Source organism: Sorghum bicolor, chromosome 7 (genome assembly GCF_000003195.3).
Source record: "Sorghum bicolor cultivar BTx623 chromosome 7, Sorghum_bicolor_NCBIv3, whole genome shotgun sequence".
Classification (NCBI taxonomy): domain Eukaryota; kingdom Viridiplantae; phylum Streptophyta; class Magnoliopsida; order Poales; family Poaceae; genus Sorghum; species Sorghum bicolor.
This window is the reverse complement of record NC_012876.2, coordinates 2,939,426-2,963,153: the sequence shown is the minus strand read 5'-3', so window position 1 is coordinate 2,963,153 and position 23,728 is coordinate 2,939,426. Positions and strand designations below refer to the sequence as shown.

The 23,728-nt window shown below is 44.1% G+C and overlaps 4 protein-coding genes across 4 annotated transcripts; 2 read left to right on the top strand and 2 right to left on the bottom strand.

Moving 5' to 3' along the window:
* Nucleotides 3,797-7,083, top strand: LOC110437025 (transcription factor ILR3-like). The gene is made up of 5 exons (XM_021465037.1): nt 3,797-4,093; nt 5,033-5,116; nt 5,218-5,295; nt 5,390-5,552; nt 6,438-7,083. The coding sequence occupies exons 1-5, from the start codon at nt 3,960-3,962 to the stop codon at nt 6,729-6,731; spliced, it is 753 nt and encodes a 250-aa protein (XP_021320712.1). The 5' UTR covers nt 3,797-3,959; the 3' UTR covers nt 6,732-7,083.
* Nucleotides 8,845-12,835, top strand: LOC8067808. The gene is made up of 2 exons (XM_002444971.2): nt 8,845-10,175; nt 12,448-12,835. The coding sequence occupies exon 1, from the start codon at nt 8,858-8,860 to the stop codon at nt 10,166-10,168; it is 1,311 nt and encodes a 436-aa protein (XP_002445016.2). The 5' UTR covers nt 8,845-8,857; the 3' UTR covers nt 10,169-10,175; nt 12,448-12,835.
* Nucleotides 13,063-13,787, bottom strand: LOC8067807 (blue copper protein). The gene is made up of 2 exons (XM_002443785.2): nt 13,767-13,787; nt 13,063-13,458 (listed from the first exon to the last, which is right to left on the bottom strand). Exons 1-2 carry the CDS (start codon nt 13,785-13,787, stop codon nt 13,063-13,065), a joined length of 417 nt encoding a protein of 138 aa, XP_002443830.2.
* Nucleotides 17,271-18,231, bottom strand: LOC8067806 (glycine-rich protein 5). The gene has a single exon (XM_002443784.2). It carries the CDS (start codon nt 18,213-18,215, stop codon nt 17,499-17,501), a length of 717 nt encoding a protein of 238 aa, XP_002443829.1. The 5' UTR covers nt 18,216-18,231; the 3' UTR covers nt 17,271-17,498.

Genomic DNA, 23,728 nt, shown 5'->3' with positions numbered 1-23,728 from the left:
ATCTCGTATCCTCCCCACGGTAGAGGATGCAGTCATTAGGACATGCGTGTATCTTCTGGATTTCTAATCCCAAAGGGCAGACAACCTGTTTTGCTTCATACGTAGTGGTGGGCAATTCGTTGCCTTTCGGAAGCATCTTTTTTATGATCTTCAATAACTGCCCAAATGCCTTGTCAGATGTACCATTCTTTGCCTTCCATTGCAGCAATTCTAGTGTGGTACCCAGCTTTTTTTGCCCCTCTTCAGCGGTGGGATATAGCGATTTCCTGTGGTCCTCTAGCATGCGCTCGAACTTGGCTTTCTCTTTATCACTTTCACATTCTCTTTGTGCATCACGGATGGCATCACCAAAAGCATCATCGCCCCGATCATCTTCTGCCGCCACCTCTTCTTCATTATCTCCCCCCATTGCAACATCATTGAAGCCACCGTACTGAGCAATAATATTGGCATGGTCCAATTCTTCTTCTTCTTCACCTTCATCCATTATAATCCCGCTTTCTCCATGTTTGGTCCAACAAATATAGTTTGGTACGAAACCAGACTTTAATAAGTGTGAATGAAGAGTTCTTGAGTTAGAATATTCCGTCAAATTCTTGCACACGGCACATGGACAGCACATGAAACCGTCCCTCTTATTTGACTCGGCCACACTTAAGAAATAGTGCACGCCATTAATGAACTCTTCGGAGCGCCGATCGGCATTATACATCCAATTACGTGTTACCATCTGCATTAAAGATAACATATATATTATGAAAACCATGCACACATATAGTTTCTCATCTTATTGCACAACATGTCTAAGATACATAGTTGATTAATTTAGAAAAGCTTGGCTACAACAAATACAATCGCAACTAGCATTAAAAAAAATAAAACTAAAATGCACTTAAGCAACATAATTAGTTCGCGTCCGATCCCAACTATAATAGATAGATCATTCGCTTGATCAACTTCATTGAACTTCTTTCGTCGGCTCACTGCCTCACCACCTTCAGCCTCAACCACCTGTGCAAAAGATTTCTTAATGTGTTCAATGTATTCTTCCTCCCAGTACCAACCTGTACATCCGCCGGTACCGTCCCACTGAAATTAAAAGAGAGAATCAAAAGTTTAATTAATATCATTTAAAAAAATATGCACATATATAAGCAAATGTCTGGAAATAACTCACATTACGATCTGGACACTTGTAGAATATACGACCCTTGTTTACTCCCTCTTTCGACACTTTGTACTCCATCAAAATCTTCTGCCCACACTTGCCACAAGTAATGAGAGGGAGTTCCGGACGGTATCGCTTTTGAACCCGTTGAGAGACGGAAGACCCGGTCACGGTTGCCATCTACTATCCATACTCAATTTTAAAACAATTATAAATTCCACATTTACTAGTAAACATGTGTGATACAATGGACATTATATGTAGTAATAAAAATAAATCAAGTGATATTAACAAACCAATTAATTTGAACTATCCTACTTTCTATGATCATAAAAATATACTATAATTCATTCTTGCAAAATATATTAAAACTAGGTCAACCATGAAATATGATATATATATATGGATACTAATTCATGTGACTGATTCAAAATAACAAAGTGGATTTGAGCTAAAAAATGATGGGAACATCACAAGCCAAAAACAACATGAAAAAGATAAGAAAGGCTGAAGTTAGTCACCTCTAAGCGCGAAGAGACGATGACGGAGTCGAAGAAGATCAACGATGGGCGTTGGAGATGAAGAACAAATGAAGAACAAGCAAGAAGAAGCTCCAAGAACAACAATGGTGCTCTCGGTTTCAAATGGGCAGAGGGGAGGAGGGAGCCGGCCTATAAACCGGACCTTTAGCACCGGTTCAGAGCAACAACCGGTGCTAAAGGGTTACCTTTTAGCACCGGTTTGTAACACAAACCGGTGCTAAAGGGTTTGCCTCGGCCCGGGGCTCTGGCCGGTGCTAAAGGGACCCCTTTAGCACCGGTTTGTAATACGAACCGGTGCTAAAGGGTCTCTGCCCCGACAGCACCTGTCAGTAGCCGTTGGGCAGGACCCTTTAGCACCGGTTCGTGTTACGAACCGGTGTTAAAGGGGTCTTTAACCCCGGGCCGCAAAATGGCCGAGGTTTTTGGCCATTTTAGGCATCAACCAATGCCTCATTCTGTAGTAGTGCACACAATTTTAACGTCTAAGCTCCATGATGAATCTAAACCCATATACGTTCGGAGGAAATACCATAAGCTAGGCCATCTTCAGTGCAGGTTTAGTAGCTCAATTTTCAATATACTCATATTTTGAAAACAGTGCAGAAGAGTTTCATCCCCATAAAACTCTCTCTACTTCCATAAAACTTTTATCATCTCTCTTCATTAATACGGTGTCACATCAGCATATTTAATGTCCATAAAACTTCAATGAAATCCCATTGAGACTACCCTCGTGCCCTTAGTATCCTGCATCCTATATATGACCTAGATTCATGGTTGACATTTATATGAGTTAGGACAACTCACATCAAACAATTATAATTTTCAGAAGGTATTGAATTCCGTTTGCTAGTTAAAAAAAGGATTAGACGGTACTTTGGATATGACTTTAACTTAATTATCTTTCTACCTTCAAAACGTCATCTAATTATGACCCGAGAGAGTATAATAGAAATATTCATATAGAGCTATCCAGTTGTCTCACTGAGCTCGGTTTGAGCCCTCAGAGGTGACCTGACCAATCAAGGGCACATGTGGCCTTGTTTAGTTTCCAAAAATTTTCAAGATTTTCGTCACATCGAATCTTTGGACGCATGCATAGAGCCTTAAATATAGATAAAAAATATAATAACTAATTGTATAGTTTGTCTGTAATTTGTGAGACTAATTTTTTGAGTCTAGTTAGTCCATGATTGGACAATAATTGCCAATTACAAATGAAAATACTATAGTAGCCAAACCTAAAAATTTTCGCTAACTAGACACGCCTAAATTGGGAGCGATGGTCCGTGCTCCGGCCACTAGCATTCATCCGGAAAAAGCCACCTCTTTCTCCACAAACAATGTCTTTGTCATTTGATCCAGGAGCCTTCCGTTAGATAGGAACAACTTTGCTAAATACTGAGAACTCTCAGATAAAGTATTAGAATGAAAAGACCATTAATTTTATAAGGAAGAACCCAAGGTTCTAGCCCATTCCCATTTCTAAATCACTAATTTGTCTAATTACATTTTATTTTCCATTGACAAAGGTCTATTGAACAAATAGAATTTTGTAGATAGATGGGTCTCTTTATTGTCACTCCATATTAGGTATTTGTCTACACTTCATTCAAATGATAGGGTTGCCCCTCTTGCAAGAACTCTCATACAAGATTATTTTACTTCTTTAAATAAAAATTGCCAAAAAAAATCACAATTTTGCCAGTGTGAATAGGCAAGCCAGATCAAAGGCAATGGTGACGGTGGCATGGATGTTATTGTTGTGAAAAAAAAAATCGCTGTCATGGGTCCATGCCTCCATTATTTGTTAACTTAAAGTGTCCATCATTCAAATCAAGTAATTTTTTTGGGGATTTCAGTCAAATCATGTTAGTACTAGCTTACTAGTATTGGCAAGCCAAGTGGGTCCCACTCGCACTCCCCCCCCCCCCCCCCCCCCCTTGGCGGCCTTCATCCTCGCTGGCTCTCCTCCATCCACGCCACGCCACGTCACCCTCCTCACCTGCTCCTCCTATCTTCTTCTCCAGCGGCCACATGAAAAAGAAACAAAAAAAAAAAAACACGCAAAGACAAATTCGCCGTCCACCAACCACACACTAAACCCGAAACGCACCCGGGCCCACCTGTCAGCCACAGCACGGCCCGCCTTCCTAATCTCGGGTCCGCGACGCGAGGCACCAAAAAGATCCACGAATTTTGTTATTAGTCCCCAAAAGGTCTCTTCGGCGGCGGCGGCGGCGGTGGCGATGTCTCTCCCCCCGGACGGCGGCGGTGGCACCGGCGACGACTGGTTCCTCGACTGCGGCATCCTCGACGACCTCCCGGCCGCGGCCTGCGGGGCCTTCCCGTGGGACGCGTCCCCGTCGTCTTCCAACCCCAGGTCCGCCCACCCGAATTGACCGATCGATTCCTCCCTCCCCCTCCACGCCCCCTTTCTAGTTCCGAAAGGCGCGGATGCTTTGTTTAGCGTAGGTTCCTGGCGATCGGTTCCTTGGCCGCTGCGTTCCGTATCTCTGCGATTAGTATCGTGGAATCTCGACGGGCGGATGAATTATTTTTTTGGGATTTGGGGGCGTCTATCTCGGGTAGTAGATGCATGCGCCGGGAGGCATCTGATCCGGAGAGGTGGTTGCTTTATGCTGCAGATCTTCCGGTCTGTTATTCTATTTGTGCTATAAACTTGCCGAGGCTGCTTTTCTATTGGTTAAATTAGATTAGAGTTCCCAAAAGACAAAAATGGTTCCCTCAAAAAATAAGGCTGCTGAGTTTGCGTGCTGCAAGATAACTTGTCTTGGAAGATTTGTTCTCGTGTTTCCGCGACTATGTTTATGCTGTGCAATGGATGGATCATATGTGATGATGACCAGTGATTTGCCCAAACAATTGAGATGGTCTGCTCTAGTGTACACTGTTTTATGTTGGCGACTTAATTGATGGGGGATTGTGTTACCAATCTGATGACGAGTATGAGTGCGAGCGATGGGGTGTGATGCTGGGTCATGGATGGAATCGTAATACACCACTGCAGAGCCAAAGATATAGTTTCCTGTCTGTCATGTATATGCTGATGCTGCTACGATGTTAATTTGGGAGTAATTTGCAGTATCATGTTGTTTGACCCCTTTTTGCTTTACTGAAAGCAGCCTACTCCATATGGGCAGAGTTCAATGCCTTACATTTAGCTAGTTTTCTGATTATTACTTTCATCGATGAATGATGTTCGGTTATTTGGTTGAAATTAATTAGGTACTTGCAAATGGGGAAAAAATAAGTTCATGTACAATTGGAACTGCTAATTGATCTTCCCCTTATTTTACAGTGTGGAAGTGGGCAGCTATGTGAACACAAATGATGTCTTCAAGGAGCCCAATGATGTCTTCAAGGAGCCTGGCAGCAATAAACGGTGTGTCTGTTATTTCACTCTACGGCTTAAAAGAAGTATTCATACTGTCTTGCTGTATGCAGCCACCATTGTTACAATTGTAACTCTATTGCAACTTGCAGTTTAAGGTCAGGATCCAATGATGTGCCAACATCTAAAGCTTCTAGGGAAAAAATGAGGAGGAACAAACTGAATGATAGGTAAATCATAGACATAATTTTGCTGACACTGTAGTATCAAAGATGGATTGCCATGTCATTGACATACGTTTCAATTGTTTCTTGTGGTTTATAGGTTTCTTGAATTGGGGTCTACATTAGAACCAGGGAAGCCAGTAAAAGCTGACAAAGCTGCTATCCTAAGTGATGCTACTCGCATGGTTATTCAGCTTCGTTCAGAAGCACAGCAGCTCAAGGAAACTAATGGTAGCCTTGAAGAAAAGATTAAAGAACTAAAGGTTATTCAGCTATTTTTTGTTAACTCACATATAATACATTGTCCTTTTATGGTGAGAGCATGCCTGTGTTATTCAGGAATCCATAACATTTCCCAGTAGTACTCTTATGTTCATCTATATGAGATCTTTATCTAAGGCTGGCAATGCTTTATGGTAGCTTATGGCCTGTACATGAATACACTGTGATTGCTCTTGCAAAGCTCACCCAAGACATTTCCCAGTAGCTTACACCAAATCAGCCCCTGGCTGACAACAGACTACATAACTAGTTACCTATATGTTGATTATCCACAACTGAGCACAAAGTGTGAATTGATCATATAAAGACTTCTAGACCTGTCAATGGGGAGGGTATGAACACACCCAGGCTTACCCATGCCACATTTAGCACTACAGGTTGTGACTGTTATGGAGGGGACGTGTGTTTCCTGTGATATCTCTGAGAAACAACTATGTTGGAAGGACACAAGGAAAGGAGAGGAGATTACGGGTAGAAATGGGGAGGCCCGTACCTTACCCTTGATCCTAGGGGTAGCAAGCTACTTACCCATACCTGACCCAAATCACATGGGTGTGAATTTGGGGGAACATGTTAGGGTATCCAATGACAGGTCTAAACCCTTCATTTTTTTTTATGATGGATACAATTTGCTATCATACTTTTGAAATATCTGTAATTCTGGGAAATTCACAGTCCATGATAACCCTTTATATAGAGTCCGAGTTTGTTATTAATTTGATCAGACTGTTGATTATATTATACTGTTCAATGTAGCTGCTATGGCTCAACTACTCTCAAGTACTCAGCTGTGGAAAAATATTCTTGAGGCCACAAAGTTATTTTTTTTCCTATGATCAGACTGTTCTTGTTTCTTTAAATTCCAGGCTGAGAAGGATGAGCTTCGTGATGAGAAGCAGAAGTTGAAATTAGAGAAGGAGAGTTTAGAGCACCAGATGAAGCTTATGACCTCAACTCCAGCCTACATGCCTCATCCGACCCTGATGCCAGCGCCTTTCCCTCAGGCGCCCTTAGCACCATTCCATGCCCAGGGGCAAGCTGCAGGGCAGAAGCTGATGATGCCCTTTGTCAGCTATCCGGGGTACCCAATGTGGCAGTTCATGCCGCCATCAGAAGTTGACACCTCGAAGGACAGCGAAGCGTGCCCTCCTGTTGCGTAATTGCTTCGGTCGACTGGCCACGCTTGCACCATGTGAATTAATCACAACTGAAGCCCCCCCCTAGTCGTTGATCCATTGATTGGGTATAACTATTTGTTCTTATGTGGTAGTTCATTGGTAACGAAGTAAAGCTGCTGATGTAAGCGTCCTACTATATAGAGGCTACTACTGCTGCCCCTTCAATGGCTGTACAATTTTTGTGGAGAAAAGAAGAATGTTCGTTCTTGTTCTCCATAGCAACAATGTGACGCTATCTATATGTCATATATATTTCATATTTAACGGTGTCGTGACTTGAGAGTCATGTTTGTGATACATACAAGCAAATTGTCTGGCATGAATATTTAGAACAGAGACGTTATTCGTTATTATTTTTGTTCAACAGTACTAAGAGATGCTGCATGGTTGAATGCCATGAAATAAAACAGTGAGCTAGGCAATGTCGACCAGTGATGCTTGTGCCCTCACCATCACCTTAATTCGACGCTGCTAGATGATCTTGAATGGATGGAAATGATTGGCTAGCTGATACTATGTTGATCTATGAGAGTTGATATGATTTTCTTGTTGAACAAAAACTAGACCCTAAAGCTTCATTCTTTCCCTGGCGGAGGAAGTATAATATTTGCAAAATCAAATAATTCAGCATGCTTTCAAAATACTTGTTAGAGCAACTCTAGCAGGGTTTCTATTTTGATGAGTCCCCATAGCTAAATATGAGTGTCTAGGCAAAAATAACAAGCTCGCAAAGTCCCTACTAGGGCCCCCAATTTGGGATGGGACCCAAATCTCCTCCCTTGACATGATTCCTGTAGGTCCAACAAGTCGGCCCCCATCTGCACGGGCACTAGTCCTCTCCCCTTTGTGCGTGTTGCCTCCGCTGCCCTGCGGGCTCTCCTCCCAAGCGGCCACGCGATATCGAGCCGCTCCTTCCCTGCAATCCTCTCCTTGGGCACCATGCAGACGAGGCGGGCGGATGGAATCCGTCCACCAGTTCTCTCTCTTCCAGCGGTCCCATGCTCCCTCTCTCCTACGGTGCACCCGCATGCTCCCTCTCTCATTCGGCAGCGCCGCACGGAGCTCCAGTGGAATGGATTCATGAAGAACAGCAATGGCACCCTCCATTGCCAAAGTCTCAGTGACAGACAGATAGGTCTTATATGTCAGTGACTATTGGAAGGAATTTGTGGGTCCTTTTTTTTTGTATGCTACTGCTAGAGTGGAAGGAGAAATTTGAACCAATAAAAATAAGGATAAGACACCTAAATAAAAGATAGAGACCACTAGAGTTCCTCTTAGGCCCTGTTTAGTTTCCCACCCAAAATTTTTTCATCCATCCCATCGAATCTTTGGACACATGCATGGAACATTAAATATACATAAAAAAAATAAATTAATTACACAGATCGGTTAAAAATCACGAGACGAATCTTTTAAGCCTAGTTACTCCATGATTAGCCCCAAGAGCTACAGTAACCCACATATACTAATGACAGATTAATTATACTTAATAGATTTGTCTTGCAGTTTCCTAACGAGCTATGTAATTTGTTTTTTTATTACTTTCTAAAAACTCATCCCGACATCCTTCCGACATATCCGATGTGACTACCAAAAAATTTTCATCTCCAATCTAAACATGCCCTTAGGCCTTGTTTAGTTCCCAAAAAATTTTGCAAAATTTTTCAAATTCTCTGTCACATCGAATCTTTATACGTATGCATGAAGTATTAAATATAGACAAAAATAAAAACTAAGTGCACAGTTTAGTCGGAATTGACGAGACAAATCTTTTGAGCCTAGTTAGTCTATGATTGGACAATATTTGTCAAATACAAACGAAAATGCTGCAGTGTCGATTTTGCAAAAAATTTTGGAACTAAACAACAGAATAGCAAATTTTCAAAACCGTTGGGAGAGAAGCCTTTTGGTTTTGGGCTCTCGGTCAATCAAAATTCAAAAAGCCTGGACCCCTGAAGCGAACGTACGGAAAGGGTAGGGATGAGTGGAAAGTGACCTCCAGCTGCCGGTCTATCGCTGCTTTTCTCTCTCTCTCCTCTCCCCCAGTCCCAGACAGTCTCCCCTCAAGTACAACCAGCCAGTGCTCGCCTCGTCTCGGATCACTCATGGCGCCCCGAGGCCGCAAGCACCAAACCCTAGCGTCCTCCGCTGCCGCTTCCCCTCGCCCCCGGGTGTTGGCGCCTGCACCAGCGATGGAGACTACGACGACGACGACGGTCGCCGACCTCACGGACTTCATCCTCCAGGCCATCCTCGTCCGCCTCACGCCCGCCGACCTCCTCCGCGCGGCGCTCGCCTGCCACCGCTGGCGCCGCGCCGCCACCCTCGCGCTCCCACGCGTGCCGCCGCTCCTCGGCTACTTCTTCCACCCCAAGGGCCCCTCCAGCCCACCCCCGATGCCGACGACGGACAAGACCCACCACCCCGCCGTCTTCCTCCCGCTCGACGCCGCCGCCGCCGCCTCCCCGCGCCTCTCCCTCGACCTCACCAAGGGCTTCGCCAGCACCCTGTCCATCCAGGACGTCCACCACGGCCTCGTGCTCCTCACCCCTCACTCGCGCCCCAAGTCGCCGCTCCTGCCCCGCATCCTCGCCGTCGACCCGGCGTCGCGCCGCCGCGTCCTGCTCTCGCCGCCGCCGCGCGACGCGCTGCCCGAGCGCGGGGACCTCTGGCGCCGCGAAAGGTGCGTCATTGGCGTCGCCGTCCTCGCGCGCGCGCACCCGAGCAGCCTCACCTTCGACGCCGTCTGGCTCACCGTCGACGGCGACCGCCCGCGCGCCTGGGTCGCGTCCGTCCGCGACGGCACCTGCGACAGCTGCCGCGTGCTGCCGAGGGCCGAGGGCGTCGTCGTCGACTTCGACCCGTGGTGGTTCGAGGCCCGCTGCGTGCACGCCGCTGGCAACATCTACTGGCACATCTGCAACTCCAGCCGCGTGCTCCAGCTGGATCCTCGCACGATGGACTTGTCCTACATGCCCGTGCCTGCCGTCCTCGGGGATCGCTTCAAGAAGTACCGCGTCGGAGAGACGCCCGAGGACGGCCGTCTGTGCATCGCGTCCATCGTGGACGATGTGAGTCTGCAGATCTGGGTGCGTGGAGGAGGAGGAGAGTCCAGGTGGAGCGACAGGGGGTGGTGGCTGCAGAGGGAGATTTGCATGACCAAAGTGCTCGACACCGTGCCTGGGCTACCCAAGGACAGGATGATGCGGATGCTCTGCACCTGGCTCAGCGACATGGACTACGCTCGCACCGGGAAGGTGTTCATCTGTACATGGGGATATGGGCGCTACTCGTTCCATCTGGAGACCGGCAAGCTGGAGCGCTTGGTGATGAAAGATGGCAAGGAGCATGGAGACCCTATCTATGCCTACACCTTGGCATGGCCGCCTCAGTTCCTCGCTGCTCCAAGAAACTGACTTTCTGGTGATTTCCACAGCTTTTTGTTTATAACAACCTTTTGCTTGATCAAATTATGCTGCATTTATTGTTTTTCATCATCTATGATTATCTGTATGCTCTGATGCATGCATGCATATTTTGTCATATAGCATCAGTAGAGTGTGCATATCATTTTCTTTTTGGATTTGTTGAACAGTTATTACTCTCACTTTACTCGCAAAATTTTAGAACATGGAAATTAGCACATACTCTAGTCGTATATATGTAGAAAGCTTGATGGTCATCAGTTTGGTGAATTGTAGTGTTCCTTCCGGTAGCTGTAGGATGTGGTGTATACTTATATTTGGTATTGACTAATTTCTCAATAAGTTCTATATACTTAGGTACCAAATTTGAAGTTTTTGTTGGACATCACAGTATATTCAACACTCCAGATTGACTTCCTTTTGAATTGTTGGTAATAGTTGTTACCAGGCGGTGAATTTAAGGAACTACTTTGGTTATTTCATTTCTCAATTGTCAACTTAACTTCACAAATTCTGAGTTTCGTGTACTTCAGGCTTTGTTGTAACTTGCACTTGTGCAATTGAGCCTTTTACGGGTTATATATACCTTGTGTATCTAGATACTAAACCTGAGTGTTCAACACAAATGAATACTATATATAATTGAAACATCACATTCTGTAGAACTCCACAACAAGAAGCATGGGGCCCCATCTGTCCAACTCCTTGTCCTCGATGCCTGTGTTCCTCGTTGATTTTTTGTTGAGACAGTCCTTGGCTTCCATGTACATGTCACTTGTTTATGCGAAGTTGCTTGATCAAATAGAGATCAGTTTTTATGTGTTTGTGTCCTGGGTGTGTAAGCTGGTTGCAGAATGCAGTGAAGGCGCTAACATATTCCCTTGTTTCTGATAGTTATGATCTACTGGCTACATAAATGTGGTGACGGATCTTTGTATAGTAAGAGCCTTCGAAATTAGAATGCCATAATGATCTAGTGTATTTTCCAGGCATCTATTAGAAGGATACTTGATGATCCTACGTTTGATGTGTTATGTGCCTTGCAGTGACTTTGGTAGTCTGTATTATATTTTTAACAAACAAAATGCTTTTATTTCGATGTCTTTGTTTTGTGTTTAGGAACCTGTTTAATACGTTGCTTTTACATAGCATTTTTGTTCCCTAGATTTCTGTTTTCCAAACAAAAAGAAGTTCTATGCTTACTACTAATAGCTTTTAGGCTAGGTTTTGAATCTGCAGATCTGTTTGATTGTTGCTTGAATCCAAGGAAGGAGTTGCTGTTTTTAGTTTGTTTGCTCTGTTTCTTAAATAGTTAGTTTGGTGAGGTCTAGTTTTAGTTTAAATCTACAACTGAGCCTCTTTGCTTATGCTAATTTAGTTAACCAAATTTCACAATGTTTAATAAACACAAGCAACAAAACTTTATATTCTTTAGGATTGCTAGAATAGATAACTATCTTAGACCTGATTCAGTCTTGCCAACTTCATATATTTGCTAGCATAGTTTCAACTCTCGTGTGATATGTATGCATTTCATGCTTATATATTTTCAGGAGTTTTGTAGTTTGAAACAGTACTTTTGTACCTTTTATTACGTATCAGAATTACATGTTGACATGTTAGACATTGTCACCTAGCATTTAATAATTTCTGTCATTAATTATAATGGAGGATATATTGCCACCTTAGCGTTTAATAATAGTTAGCCACAAATAATTGTGAATCCTTCCATTTCGTACCTTATTGTGTTTTTGTTTGCCTTCTTTTTGATCTTCTTTCAGAAAGTTAGTTCAGCAATGCCCATTTTGAGCTGGGACTTAGAAATCGATGGTATTTACACAAAACTAGAGAATCTATGTACCAATTTTATGATTCTTAAGCTATGACTGATTGCTCCTTCAATTTTAACACGAGTTACGGTTCAAATCTCTTATCTTTGCAATTGATTAGGACAATGGTGCTGGCATTTGACTAATTTACCAATTTGGTTAATTAGATGGTTTTATTCTCTTATCTTTGCATGAATTTCTGCTGATGAAATGAGTACTAGAAAAAACCTCTAGACCTATGAAAAAGTATACTGTGAACACTGTTAAGCACTTCTGAACTTTAAACATCACATATACCTGGGATCCATTTTCTAGTTGCAAGCCAGTTTGGCTTGTTTACCAATTACATTTGGTATTTTATCATCAAAATCCAATCTATTTGATTCCTAGGCAGTTGGAATTGTGCTAACAATTATTTCTTGTTTTGTTTATATGATTCAGGTTGTTGACCAGTGAGAGAAGATAACAGTGACGCATACAAATCAGCTCACCTCTTTGGTTCTGGGGGTTACGAGTGCCGTTCACTAAGCTCTTTGTTCCGTATGAGACTGAATTAATGTTGAACTTGTCTTTTCGCATTTTCGGATTAGATGGCATTCTGAAGACCGTAGTAGGGTGTGCCACGTACGTTATGCTGGTTCCTGGCAAAACATTTCTATGCTTGCTTGTCATGAGATATTTGTCCCTTTAGACTAAGATGCCATTTTGAAGACATTAGGGTGGAATGTCTCCCGTGGTGCTGTTTCAGCTGCTGAACTGTGGTTTTGTTCGTCACAAGTACCATCTATCATTTTCTACTCAAATGATAACCTTCCTCCTGTTTTGCGTATCATGTTCATCATTTTTTTTTAACTTTTTGTGAGTGAATCCATCATTTTGACGTTTGTGGTGCCACTCTGGTTCTTAACATGCTCTCTTTATTGGAGCTGCGATTCATTACTGCATACATTTTCTAGATTAAACTGGCATGAATATTTAGAACAGAGAACATTATTATTCGTTCAACAGTAGTACTACGAGATGCTGCATGGTTGATGAAGGAAATGAAACAGCGAGCTAGGCAATGGTGAGGGTGAGGCCAAACAGCAGGGACACAACGGTGACAAGTAGAGAGCCGAGACCGGCTGCAGAAGACCCCGGCGCCGCGCCGCCGAGGGGCACATTTGAAACAAATGGTGTTGCCGCTGCTGTCGTTGCCGGTCTGGTGGGTGCCGCCGGCGACGGGGCTCGCTCGCCGCCGATCGAGCAGGAGCTGTAGCCGGCCTGGGTCACCTCCACGACGTCGTGCGCCGACGCGTCGTACTTGAACACCAGCTGGTCGCCCGGGTGGAAGTCGATGGTGGACGCCCAGGCGGTGAGGTTGGTCTGCAGGTCCCACGACCCACCTGGCTTGCCCACGGTATAGCTGCTATCGCCGCCACAATGATCGCAACCGCGGCGACCAATCTCTACCTGAATGTGTCTCTTTGCAGAGTGTCAAATGGGTCGGCGAGTGTTTTTTTTGCACTCGGCAAAGAGATAAAAAAACACTCAGTAAATAGATTTCTTTGTTGAGTGTAAAAAAAATACACTCGACAAAGAAAATCTTTGCTAAGTGTTTTTTTATACTCGGCAAAGACCTTCTTTGTCGAGTGTCAACAAAAAAACACTCAGCAAAAAAAATTTTAAATGGAATTACAAGCAAGTATGCTAATGGGTATAGATATGTACTCACCAGGTAAGTGGATACGGATATGGGAACATAGTACACACACTCATACGCGTGAAAAATCGTATGCCATTGATATAATGTTGTAGTGGCTAAATCCAAAATAAGGGTTCAGAATAGCCCAAAAAGAAAACCCACCTGAAAATAAGGGGAGATAAGAGGTGGGGTGGTGGGCCTTTGCTACGGAACGTTGTTGAATGACTGGCAGATTTGGCTGATAAGTCCAAACGTACTGCTGAATGACTGACAGTGACTGATAAGCTCAAGCGAACAGAGCCGAGCTTGAGAGGACTTGAGGTTGTCGAGGTCCACATATCCCTCACAAAGTCCACGTGCTCGCCATTCACTGAGAGCAACTCTAGCAGTAGCCTTTAAAACAGAGCCTCTACTTTTTATTTGAATGCTCCTCCTATTTTTTGAGGTCTTGTTTTTTTACTGAACTCCAACAATAACCCTCAAACACAAAGCCCCCTATTCTTAATTCCTCTATTCCCCCACACATATGTGCATATGTATTTGAGAACATTATATTATATAATAATTTATTTAAACTATATCAATAAAGCACCATGCTAAAATTAATAAATGAAAATCATCTGCAATCATCAGTAAACACCATCTGCAATATCATTGTCGCATATTAATTTATAATTTCAGCAACACAATTTGGACAAGTACATGAAAATAGAGAGCCAGCGATATGGCTCAAACTGTAAAAAAACATCTGCAGCAAGCCAGTTTAATTTCAGCAAATGAATTATTTTGCTGGTAGCTGGCGACTCTCCCATCGAAGCTACTAGCAGAAGTGTACATAATTTATAAGCTGAGCACCCAACTGCAATACGGCCAAAAAAAAAAAAAATCAGCGATACTTGAGAACCATATGCATAATATCATGGAATCTGTCCAAATAAAAACAAAGAGCTATTTCATTTACAACAATACAATGATCCAAAATAATTCACACAAGTGCTACACAACAATAATGCATAAGTACACTACTAATTACAGTTCAGTCAGATCAAATCTGAGGATTCAGTCTAAAATCTCAAAGTATAGAGTAACTGACCGTGGAGAAGCAGCAACTTTAATGATTGAAAAAGAAAAGAAAGACCCCAAGCTATTTTTCAGAATTCCAAACAAAACTGACATGATATGTACCTGCACTACTAATTAAGAACAAGCAAGCAAGAACAGGACAGAGTACCTACACTACTGACCACACGGCTGCCTGGATTGGAGTGCTCACGATTGGGAAGACAGCAGGAGGTGATAGAGCTGATCTTCCTCAGCGTCCGTCTTCAGAGCGACCGGCCTTCAGTGCCGTAGATCTGGCAGCGCGCGCTTCACGGCCTTCACGCGACGTGGCTGAGCATCCGCAATTCACAGGTGGCGGCCTGGAGAGGAAGGGTCGAGAATAGCTGTGGACACAGGATAGGAGACTCATGCGCCGCCGCGCGTGGACGTGGGGCAAGCCCTGGCGGCACGCGACAAACCCTATAGCTGCGTCCGGGTGGGCGGAAGGGGCCGAGTTGGAACGAAACTGTCGTTTCGGGGCCTCGTTCTATCGGGTCAAATTGGGGGCTCGAGTTGAGGCGGTATTGGAGCTGTGTTTTTGACCTGACATCCATATTTAGCTATTGGGACTTAAGTGGCCAGTGGTGAAAAATTTGGCTATGGGGTGTGGTGTGTGTGCGCGTGCGCGCATACGTGTGTTTGGAGGGGGAGGGGGGCAGTGATGAAGATAATGATCACATGTGGGTTCCTCTGCGACTTATTGCCGATGTTAGCAAAACCACGTTTCAATAGTTGGATGGTCAGAGATGTGACTCACGGCCGCTGTTTGACAGCCTGCTACTACTAATTTCTTGGATGTTATAGAAGGAACACAACACGAGGGTCTTTGGCCGCGTACCGTCTTCTGTGCGCGACGTTGTCGCCGCGATCACCACTGAGGGTGAGGAGTGGGCGACCATAGGTTATGCGCTACTGCTGGCTCTGCAAGCACTCTGGTCGCAAAATCAGGATCATATGTAATCGGCTTTTTTGTATTCTAGTAGCAATAGGTCTTCCTTGCGGGTGTTAGGCTGCTCGCCTTCGCCTTACTCGTGTCAGGCTTCAGGCTTGTGTACCTTGTTTGCTCTTCCTCTTAATGAAATACGGGCACAAACCCGATCGCGAAAAAAAGTTGGATGGTCAGAGATTCATGGTTTTCAAATTTTGTGGATAAAACGACAGTAGTTGAATGTCAAAAAATGCCCTCTCCCTTCCAAATTTGGGTACAGTAAAATGAAAACAGAGGTGTGTTCTTTTATAAACAAGCTGAGATGGAGAAAAAAACAGGTGCAATTTGGAGATCAAACCGTTTTGATGATTAGGTTTTCAAAACTATATGATGAGTTCTCGTTCAAAGTTATATATGATCAGTTAATGTATAATTAGTCTATTCCAGTATATCGCGAAAGAAAATGTCGATTTGATCAAATAATAATCAGTCTATTGCAATTTCGAAGACACACATATATTGTGGAAGAAAACATGGATTAAATCAACTTGGGCGACGACCATTTCAAATTATCAATGAACAAAAGTGTTGCATGTACTCCAATTGGTAACTGAATTGATACACAAGATCCAAGCAACATATAGTTGTTTTATTTAAACAGATATCGATACTGTAGAATACCCACACAGAATAACACTGGATCCAAGAAGAGTGAAAGTTGCTTATTACTGCTGGATCACATGAATTACGTACCGGTTCTGTACAGGTACTATATAATCAACAAACCTTACCTAACAAGCAACCAACGTGTGCAGAGTGCCTGTGTATGCATGTCCACCACCGCTTATTACACCAATAACAAAGTAACCACATGCATGTTAGCTGCAATAAACAGCTAGCTTGTACCTGTGGGAAGCAAAGCACATATATTCTTGCACCTTGGTTTACTCGTCTATTTTCAGATAGTGCTCAGTGTACACATGTTCTTGAATGCTTTCGTCACACACTTTGCAAAAAATATTGCTTGGATATACAACCCCCAAAAGCGTGTGATCCGATGAAAGCATTTTTTTTTTTAAAATAAGTCTTGTTGGACTAACTATTAGTACTGTACCTAAAAGTAAAACCAGTTGATCGATCGAGTATTGCTTCCAATAGCAAGTCTCTGGCTGCTGCGACGTACTTCCTCCGTCCCAAAATAAGTGTTGTTTTCGTTTTCCGAGAAATAACTCTAACTAAATATATAGCAAAAAATATTAATATTTATAGTACATAATTAGTATTATTGGAACGATCTTTAAGTCTAGTTTTTTAACAAATTTATTTAGAGATATAAATATTTTATATATTTTCTACAAATCGAGTCGAATTTGTGGCACAAAAACCTAAAACGACACTCTTTTTTGGGACGGAGGGAGTACCGTATAATTCTTCAGATCAGTCGCCAACAGCAGTTCTTCACCTAATCTGGCCAGACCATTCACTACTCATGCATGTAGGTCTTAAACTTCATGAACCAATATTACGTGGAATAATCTGCAGTTCCGCACCCAAATATTCATTCAACAAAATCTAAAATCACCACACTTGTTTGTTTGGCTGATTTGTTGTGAGAGTAAAACGCTGTTGAATGACTCGTAGATTCGGCTACATTACATGCTTCTCACCACGAAAACCATCACACAACAATGCATGGTTACACGATACACGCTACATATAGCACATAATTAATTGAAACCTCACTTCTCCTTCACACACACACAGGACAGTCAGTAGTCCTTACGGATGGCCACCGCCGCTTCCGGTGCCACCACCGCCGCCTCCTCCATAGCCGCCTTGGCCAGAGCCAGCTCCACTCCCTCCACCGCTCCCTGTTCCACCCCTTGCATCTCCAGAGCCATGGGCACTGCCCACAGCACTGCCAGCACGTCCAACGCCGGTGCCACTGCCGGCACCGCCAACGCCCACGTCGGCACTACCGCCATGGGTGACGGTCACCCCGTCGGGGCCGAAGTGGATTCCGACGCCTTCTCCACCTCCAGCGCCGACACTCGCGCTGCCGTTGCCCGTACTGACGGCGCCACCTCCGGCAACACCGATCGCCACGTCCACTCCACCCTTGCCGATGCTGATGTCGACCCCAAGACCAGCTCCGCCGCCGGCGCTCGAGCCGCCGGAGCTGTTTGTGCCAACGCCGCCGCCGATACCGCCGCCGAATCCGATGTTGGTGTACGTCCCGTTGTGCGAGATGGTCCAGCCGAACCCGTGGCCGCTCCCTGAGCCATGGCTGCTGCCGGAGTTCTTCCATGGTAGCAGTGGCCAGGAGAACTTGCTGCTGCTGCCATTGATCATGGCGCTAGAGCTTGTGCTGCTGCCATATTTGCGAGGGAAATGTCTTGCGTTGGCAGAGAGAGGGAGAGTAGTAGACAAGCATGCAAATGCGAGGAAGAGGAAGGAACTGATGGCACTGCCGGTGGTAGTACTGGAGACATCCATTTGTTTCGATCTTATGTGTCGTTATGAAGCAAGGGTCCGAATGAACGTGTACGCTAATGGTGTTTATGTAGTGCGTTGGTCACAATAGAATACTCCTACATTGGTTGTTATTAGGCGCAAATCTAGAGGCAAGATAAGGTAGCTACTAGGTTTCCGGAGCAGCTTGCTTGTGGAGGATGCATGAACCCTAATTATACGGCCTGTTTACATAGCGTACGTTTGACCGCTCATTTAAGTTCTGTCAGAGTGAAATGTGTCCGTCCGGCCGGATCAAGTTCAGCGCATGGACACTACCAAAGCATAAAATTATTTTTAGATTAATAGAGATTGATTTTGGTGAATTGGTTATAGAGTTATTCAATTGTGTGTTATTAGGGATTGAATATGGAGCGGTGAGGAGCAAGTTTTTTTTTTTTTTAAGTTTCAACTCCTAATACAAATGAAGAAGTGATCCTTGTCTACTCCCTACCAGAATCTCAAAATTGGGGTGGTTCGGGTCGACCCAGCGGTTCGACGAACCGAACCATAAAAGTGATGCAAACGGTCTCCTTGTGAGATCCAAAGAGCAGCCTAGGATCGGTGGATAGGGAGTTCCAGAACCGAAGGATCGAGCGGGTCGATCCACTGCACCCTGTCTCCCTTCATCCGGCAGCAACAACAATGACGGCTAATTAGGGATGTGTTGTGCCCTACATGCTCAACTTGCTTCAACCTTGCGTTGCGTCCTTGCCGGAGCTCGATCTAGGACTGGGACTGGGAGGAGGACGAGGGGATGGTCCTGCTGCTAGCTGTCGCCGGTCGCCGCTAGTCCGCCACCCACCGCCACCGGCCGGATGCGGTTCGCTCCATGGATGATCCACCCCCATGAGGACTAGAATCTATGCGCAGTTTGTCTGTTTGGCTAATGAGGAATGATTCTTAGCGAGAATTCGCTTTAGAATCTCCATGTTAATTCTTATTAGACACTTTAGAAAAAATAAATCCTAAAAATTCTTGTAATAATTTGGAATACCTGAATCCATACTTGATGTTTGGTTGGATGGATGGGACGAGCCATTTTTTGTTTGGTTAGATGGAGATCTGTTGGACGGGATACACCATTTTTCTGTTTGGTTGGATGGATGAGGATGGGACCAGATTGATGATGTCATGCGGGACTCACTTGTCATTTATTTAATATTTGATATTTAATTTTAACCAAAATATAATCATGTGGGATTTTATTTTGTAGATTTAATTACAACAAATATAACTTTGTAATCATATCATAACTGATTTAGTAGATAAAATCATTTGAAAGTTGTTTGCATTCATTAATTATTGTTGCCACGTCAGCAGCAGTCATGCCATCCAAGTTGGATGAGTAAATTTAGCAGATTTTTGGTGTTCATTTGCTCCAACATCTCATAAGAATATTCTCTCTTGTGGATGTTCATATTCAACTCATCCATGCAACCAAACACTGCATGGATGGTCTCATCCCATTCATGGACAAGGTTTTTAATTTCGTTATCGCAAAAATTTCGGCCACCACCGAAATTACCGAATTTCGTGAAATTCGGCCGAAATTTCGCCGAAATTTTTTTAGAGACTAGCACATGAAGTATGCTTTTATTTTAAAAAAAATTAGATCTAAACAAGTATCAATATGATTTATGATTACACATCTATTGAATAGAAGAATATGCAATATAAACAATAAAAAATATGAGTCTAAAGTTATATAGCACATGTATTAGTATATAATAAAATTTCGGATTTTTCTTTCGGCCACCACCGAAATTACCGAAATTCGCAAAATTTCGGCGAAATTTCGCCGAAATTTTGAACCCTGTTCATGGATACCCAAGGAACCAAACGCACCCTCGGGTAGTCATCATCTTAAAATGAGTGCTAGCCAATCATGGCCAATTAAACAGAAGCCAAATCAATAATAAACTAATATAGTATGGTAGTATTTCATTTGAGCTTACAACTTTGTAATAGCCGAATTTCTCATTAGTCGAAGATGAAATGATTGGTCTGTTACGTGCATACATGGTACAGTATTGGAGTACAGAGAGTGTCTGAGCAAGTTGCTCTCAGTGTTTCCCGAAAGAAAAAGTTGCTCAGTGTTGCTGGGTGGGACTGGCTCAGGCGCGTAGCTGTCGATACGTGGACTAGGCGATACCAAGCCCGGCTAGAGAGCCAGCTATACATGGCCATATGGCCTGTGGCCCAGTGATTTGGTCCGATCTGAGCACGGCACGGTGGCCACCAGGCTTGGCCTGGCCAGGCCCGAGGGACCACCCAGGCACGTGGCACGGCACGGGCACGGTCCGTTCCAATAGTCGGCCTGGTAGCGGCCCGGTGAACATTAACTGTAAGTGTAGTTATGACTTATATATTATTAATTGTTATATTGGTGAAAATAACGAATAATTGGTGAAAGTGATAAAATATTTTAGAATTTGGTGAAAATATTGATGAAAATGAGTTCTTGTCGGTTTGATGGGCCATGGACAGGCATGGCACGACGTACTTGACGGGCCGGCACGGCACAAAAACTGGCCCGTGGGCCATGCCTTGGGCCGAAGGCTAGGCACGAAGTCCATAGAGGCACGACGGCTCGTAATGGCCCGACAATCTGTGGCATGGCACGACATTGGGCCGGCCCGGCATGGCCCGTTGGACATCTCTAGACCCAGCCAACGCTGTTGCAGAGCTAGAAGGAGGCACGGTCGGCATGCCGCCGCCCGGGGCCCTAGCGTCGTGGCCATCAGCGGGGGCGCGGCAACACGAAGAGCAGTGGCTACGGCCACTGGCGCTGGTGGCAGCTACGGCCTCGACCCTCATGCCGCCGTCGCAGTGGCCGAGCACGCCGCACACGTGAAGTAGCGGAAGACACCGGCGGCGGGGAGCGATATGGTCTGTCGCTGCCGGTGGCAAAGGAGGCGAGTGGGGTGGAGGTAGAGCAGGAGTTGTATCCGGCCTAGCTCACCTCCACAGCGTCGTGCGCCCCACGAGAGTACTCACTGAATTTCCTCACGGTTTCAATTTTTTTTGACATTTATTGCATCAACTTTGAGGGTAAATATATTTATCTTGATGGTTTGTAAAAGCCACATAGGAAAATTGATATTATCTTGCGGTTTCTAGAAAATACACAGGAAAATTAAATAACTGTTAGAAAAATTCTGTATTAACCTGTGAGTACATAACCGTCATGGAAATTCATAATTCCCTGAGGGTTTCGTATCTTTTTTGACGGTTATTGCATAAACCATCAGGGTAAACAAAATTATCTTGATGGTTTCTGGAAAAACACACAGGAAAATCTAGAAAGTCAAGAATATGATCAAAAAGTTTTCTCTTTTTAATCTGCGGTGAATCTTTTTCAAATTTCCTGTTGCATTGGTTCTTCACCATCGTGCAAATGAAAACTAATTTCCCTGATGGTTACCGTCAAAGGAAATAGGCACATATTTCATTGAGGAAGTACATAAACATTACAAGCTACCCCGTCAATGGTAAGCACCGAGCTTACCAAAAAGGAGAGGGACCAAGAATACAAAAAAGAAAAGAGAACCAAAAGAAGCTATGGATTATAGCCAACATAGGGGCGACCACAACTACAGGAACCTGCCGACACCGAGTCGAAGGCTAGCCGGGCTACGAATTTGAACTTCCAAACCCCTCGACATCGTGCTCGTCCGTTGAGGCCATGCACAAACCAATAGACGGCAATCTTTGACAGGCTCGTCCCTGGCAAAACGTTCTCTTCCCCAACTGGATCAAAACTCCCCGCTCCCCGTCCCCGTCCCCGCCATCGAGGTCACATTTTCCCCGTCCCCGTCCCCAAACGGGGATTTCATCCCCGTCGGGTTTTTCATCTCCAATAAATCCCTAACAAATATATTGCTAGCAGCAGAACATTTTAAGATATAAATTCAACATAAATAAAAAGTTTCGGTATAGTAGCACCACTGCAACCACGACAGATTGGCATAGTTCATCTTCAATCAGTAAATAAACATCCAGATCCGGAATCCAGAACCATCCCTAGGAGAGCTGGCTGTATTATAATACTTGCTCTAAGAACCTGCTGCGCCTAAAGAGTTGGGTTAGCCGCTCGAGGTTTAGCAGCTAAGCATGTACTCCTCCTAGATGCCTTGATGTTGGGTTGGGCCTGAGGCACCATTAAAGTGGGTCTTCCCTGAAGCGTAGGAGTTTGGAGAGGCAACCAGACTCTGCCCAGATTTGCTGCGGAACATACAAAACTCCTTGCCTGGGCCCAGGGCAAGGCACACCTGGAGCGATTGGCGCCTACGGGGGCAAGGATCAACCGAGAGGTCGACTAGACCAAAGACAACACCTGAGAGGGCATTCTGTACCAACCGTGATGGTATGCCATGTGTCTGTCCCTATTGAGGTGGACGAGGGTCAAGTCCGCGCCCACTATTTAGGGCGCGGAGGTGGTGTCCGCAACTCCAAATTTTGAGGTGATCGAGCTAGCGCACAGAGAATAAAGCTACAACGACACTCATAATTTTAGATTCTAGGTCTAAAGCTAGACTCTTAGCTAATACAACGGCGATAAATAACCATAGAGCCTGCACAACGGCACTCAAGGCACTCAAGATGCTGAATTTACAATATCAACAAAGAGTTTTATATGTAGAGGCAGTATTTGTTTTATAAAAAGTTACAAATGAACCTATCAACAAGCAACTTACAAGATGAGTATTAGTGTACTATAAAGTGTATTATCAATGGCACCGGTATGTGATTTGTAATAAGGAACATTATTTCCATGATCAGTAAATTTTAATGTAAATAGTTATCTTGAAGTATGCATGTTTTCTTGTTCTACATGGAGGCACATTACATTTGTGTTTACTTGGATGTAGTGGCGGTAGAAGTGTGTTACTTAGAAACGTACTCTATGGTTAATTAATTATTTTATATAATACCTTAAATTGGTAATTTAGACGTAGATTTCAATGAATCTTTATTTTTATGTTTATAACGACACAAGTGGGTGATTTAAATAAAAACTAATTGAGTCATTTTATATTCATTTAGATGCAAATTATGGTGTTATTTCAAACTATCTTTTATACTAACAAGTGTGTGTAATTTAAACTTTGCTCTTTTAACCAAATGCCTGATCTTTTTCAAAGGTGAACATTAACTCATTAAGGACCAACCCCTCTTGGTCATGAGTGACACCCTGCAACGAGTTTGGGATCTGATGACATCCAGATATGCAGACTTGAAAGTGTCATTTTTGAGAGATTGGGATCTTGACAACACCTTAGGATAAGCGGAAAGACCTTAGGACAAGTTTAGACCTGAGGCTGTGTTTGGCAGTGCTCTGTTCTGTGTGCTCTTGTCTAAGAGTCGGAGCCTCGTTTTGTGGCTTCGGCAGTATTCTAAAAGGGCTCCTCCCCATATATTAAAACACCAGAAGCGCTCCTCTGTCACTAGTGTTTGCCTGTTTGGTGTGGCTCTGCTACCTGAGCCAGAGCCGA